The 4,884-nt window shown below is 37.4% G+C and overlaps 1 protein-coding gene across 1 annotated transcript; it reads left to right on the top strand.

The window, feature by feature from the left end:
• Window positions 1-2,585: 2,585 nt before the first annotated feature.
• LOC133832364 (uncharacterized) lies at window positions 2,586-3,428 on the top strand. Its single transcript, XM_062262717.1, has one exon. The coding sequence runs from the start codon at window positions 2,586-2,588 to the stop codon at window positions 3,426-3,428; it is 843 nt and encodes a 280-aa protein (XP_062118701.1).
• The last annotated feature ends 1,456 nt before the right edge of the window (window positions 3,429-4,884 follow it).

Here is a 4,884-nt window from a genome sequence, read left to right as displayed (position 1 = left end):
TAAAAGTTGTTTGTTGTGGACTGTTAATGATTTCCCAGCTTATGGTAATCTATCAGTGTTAAGCACAAAAGGTTACCAGGGATGTCCAATATGTTGCACTAACACAAGGGCTATTCGTCTGTCGAATGGGCACAAAATTTGTTATATGGGTCATAGTCGATAATTGCCCCTAAATCATCATTATAGGAGAAACAAATGCATTTGATGATGATAAAGAACAAGGTGTTTCTCTTTTGCAACTTTCGGGGCAACAAATTCTTAAAGAAGTAGAGAAAATTGATTTCAAGTACGGAAAAATGCAGAAAAATAAGAAAGTAAATGGATATTTCCAAAGGAAATCAATTTTTTTTCATCTCCCTTACTGGAAAGCTTTACTTGTTCTACATTGTTTGGATGTCATGCATATAGAAAAAAATGTGTGCGAAAGTATTATAGGTACATTACTTGATATTCCCGGTAAAACTAAGGATGGTTTAACTAGTCGTTTAGATCTTGTTGAAATGGGTATACAAACTGATTTAGCACCTAAACAGAAAGGTAAATGCACATATTTACATCCTGCTTGTTTCACGTTGTCCAAAGAAGAGAAAAAAGTTGTATGTAAATCATTTGATGAGATGAAAGTGCCTGATGGTTATTCATCCAACATTCGAAACTTGGTATCCATGGGAGATTTGAAGCTGATGGGTATGAAATCACATGATTTTCATAAGTTGATGCAACCATTACTTCCGATTGCTATTCCGTCAGTATTACCGAAAAAAGTTCGAGATTGTTTGATGAATGTTTGCATATTCTTCAATCATTTATTCGGAAAGGAATTAGAAATGAAAAAATTGGATGCATTGCATTGTAAGATAGTGGAAACTATATGCAACCTTGAAATGTTTTTTCCGCCATCCATCTTTGACGTTATGATACATTTAATTGTTCATCCAGTAAGGGAAGCCAAGTTGTGTGGACCATTTTGGGAGAGATGGATGTATTTTGTTGTCCATCCCTTTTCTCCTGATGACTACAATTGGCGATGTCAAGAAACTCATGCTTGTCATATACCAAAATGATCACCTTCAAGAGTAGGTCCCGATGGTACTACTCTTAAGCACAATCAGCCAATGATGTGGCCGGAAAAAGCTTCTAAAGTGGCGGAATACCCACAAACTCGCTGGAAAAAAGCCAACATATAGCTGGAGTGAAAGGCTGGGATTCCAACGGTACCACCCCAGAGACTTGGGGTGGTCGGAGTTGCCCCAAAAATGTAGTCAAAATATCACTGATGTTATCATTGACCAACGCTTGCGGTGGCTTCCAGCAATCGATGACGGAAAAACTTCAATCGAAGCTTTGTCGGCGGCCGCTCTTCCTAGTGGTCTGGCGCGTGTATGGAATGGATGCTCCAGTGGTTGGCGATAGTGAAGATAGAATAGAAGAAGAGAAAAAATGGATTAAGTTATATTAAGTTTGAAAAATTGTATAGAAAAACATTATATTTGTAATTAAAGAAAAAGTAAAGGTAAAACTATAAATAAAATACAAAAATCAATAGAAGATGTAATTTTTCCAAAAAAAAATATAGGCAACCTTGAAAAAGGGCTATAAGATCATCTCCAATGCAAGATACAAAAATAGTCCTAAATTTAACACAAAAAGTTACTAAATACCGTATTTAGCACAACTTTTACAATTTGGATCATGCTATATTGTGATTCAAATTTGGATCAACTTTTAGCATGTGTCGAATTTGACACAACTTTTAGCACACCATTAGAGCATATTTTCATAGAAGTGTGATATATTTTAGCAATTCATCATAAATTTACAACTCAATTGAAGATGCTCTAACTATACATTAAAATAGAAAGTTTATAAATTTAAATAAAATATATCTTTTTCGTAATTACCATATACGATATTTTTAAGTGCATTGCTTAATATATATAGTAAAAATATTTAGTAATGATTACTATTACTCACCACTTATAAGTACTAACTATTTATGGAATTTTGTTAGGAAAATAACAGTTGGGCCCATGTGTTTTGCTCGAATATTTGATTAGCCCCCGTGTTTTGTTAAATAACAATTCACACCCTGTGTTTTGCAAAATAGATCAATTTGGATCCTGAACCCGATTTTGGTCAAAATATTTTTTAATATGACCAAAATTCCCTCGACTTTATGAATTAGTTGATTAAATAATATAAATAAATAAATATTTAATTATTATTGAATTTTAAATAATATTAAATTAGTTTTAAATATTAAAAATATAGAACTAAATTTAACAAATATAATATTTAATTTAAAATAAAATAACAAAAATAAATTAAAATTAAAACTTAGTCTTTTTCTTAAACTTAATTAATTAAATTAAAATTAATTAAAACTAAAACTATACATAATTAAAACAAAAATCTATTTTTCCAACAGTTCATCGACTCTTCTTCTTCTTCTTGCTTGGGTCGAGTGTGGGTCTCTTCTTCCACTAACGATGGGAAAAATGGGTATGGGTCAAGAACTTCAACGGATTTAGCATCATTGTAGATCTCAGAGCTTCGATGGATTCACCAAGAAGGCTGCCGATTCGATGTATGATTTCTTGGACCGCACAAATAAGTTCATCAAGCCAAATGAGGCAGTGAAGAATGCGGACATGATGAAGACTTTGAACCATGGTCGAAAGGGTGATGACGACCAAAATGGTAGCGAGAACAACGGTAATGGGAAGAGAGCAAGCAGTCACCAAGTGTCCCACAAGCAGGGGCAAGACTACAAGAAGCCAAAGCAGGAGGGAAGACAGCCCGCATACGAGCAATGCTTCACAAACTACACCGCCATGGCTCGGACGTGTGAAGATATCTTCATAGTGACCGAGAACAAGGTGCCATACAGAAAGCCAATTCTAATAAAGAATGATCCAAGCAAGCGTGACCAGAACAAGTACTGCCGCTACCACGAGGACCATGGTCATGACATTAACGAATATCATCAACTTAAGGAGAAGATAAAATTCCTAGCCAGGAAGGGACACATGGCTCTTTTTGTTGATCGCCGGCAAGGCCAAAACAAGAATGATGGCAAAAATGATGGGAAGCAAAGGCAGCGGTCACCACCAAACTGGCTACGATCACCATTCTACGTAGGCGATGAGCCGGAGGTGATTACTCTCATCATCATGATTTGTGGAGGACCACATATCGCAGATGACAATAACAAGTGTCGGGAGAGGAATGCGCGTGATGATGAACGAAGAGAGACCAAACAAGTCTCGCGCATGGAAGACCAAGACATCGCCTTCACAAGCAAAGACTCAAGACACAATCACTACCCGCATAACGACCTCGTGGTCATCGCAGCTCAGATCGCTAACCTAAAGGTGCTAAGAGTTTTAGTTGACAATGACAGTTCCGTTAATATCTTGTACAAGTGATGCCTAGATAAAATGAAATTGTTTGTTTGCACCCTCATGTCGTGCTCGACTATAATCTACAGGTTCAATGGAAAGGGCTTGGCCCTTATTGGATCCATCAAGCTCACGGTGACTCTCGGCAATCCCCCTTAGAGAGCAACTTGGATGGAAATGTTTGTGGTCATTGATTGCCCATTGATGTACAACACGTGCTAAGACGTCCTGTGCTTTTTGATATGTGGGCCATAATTTCCATTTGGCACCTCACCATCAAGTTCCCCATGAGCGAAGGTATCGGCTATGTAAGAGGAAACCAACAAGAGGCGTGGGAATGTTACAATGCGTTGATCAACAAAGCTAAGAAAGGAAGCATCACTTGTTGCAACACGTTGGGATTTGTGCTCTTAAAGCGTATTTTTGTAAAAAAAAACGATTACTGTTAATTAAACAAAGTTAATATTTTTCACTCATATTTATATTTAATTATAAATGCCATTTATCATGAAGATCCAATACTATTTGATTAAGTCTTGAATTAAGTATATGTATAATGATATATGTTGACTGTCTTTTTCGCTATCAACCTAATCTGAAAGTTTAAAGAAAATAATAGAACAGAACACAAGGATTTTACATGGTTCAGGCTATAAAAGAGACCTAGTCCACGAGTCTCTTGTAGTTAGAAGCTTGAAGCTTGTTTAAGTAAGCTTCAATGGTGGCTCTCATGCAGCATATATATTGCACCGAGTTACAGAGTTTCTCTCTGTAAAATTTCATTCCTTTAGAAGGAGATACCCCAGCCCTATTTATAGAGCCTAGGGTCATTAATGTTAATCATGTATCAGTAATATAAATTCCCCCATTAATGGGGTATTAATGTTGAATTAATACAAAAAGGGATACACTAAATAGAGACTACGACCCAGTGAGATTGCACGGGGCCCATTGCAGAAAGTTCTGTACTAACTTTATGGGGAACATGTCACTGACTGTCAGGGTGCAGGACACGTTCGCCCATGTCAGGAGGAGTTGTGAGAAATGGCCTCACTTGGACACATCCACGACTTGGAGATTAGCTCGGGATGTGGCCTCACCTGGAGACATCCTCGCCACGAGGACAGACCTCAGGGCGTGGCCTCACTTGGAGACATCCACAACTTATCTTGTCAATAATTACTCCTAATTTCCATGTGTCTCGTGGTGAAAATACGGAAAACATTTTCCCCCCAAGTCTTCACTCGTCCTCGGGCAGTGGAGACTTAGATTGGGAGGAGTAATCTTAAATGTCTTCGGGGGGAGACATTTGGGCTTCCACTGACGCCACGCCACATGCTGACCCCCTATTGTTAGGCCTTATAATTCAGGCAATTAATGAGGGGTCATGTAACGATCCAAATTTACTAATAAGGCTTAACGGCCTTGATTAGTGTGTCGGGAGGGCATAATTGGAATATATGTGATTTAATGATTAAAAGTA

Source organism: Humulus lupulus, chromosome 4 (genome assembly GCF_963169125.1).
Source record: "Humulus lupulus chromosome 4, drHumLupu1.1, whole genome shotgun sequence".
Taxonomy (NCBI): Eukaryota; Viridiplantae; Streptophyta; class Magnoliopsida; order Rosales; family Cannabaceae; genus Humulus; species Humulus lupulus.
This window is presented reverse-complemented; position numbering and strand designations above follow the sequence as displayed.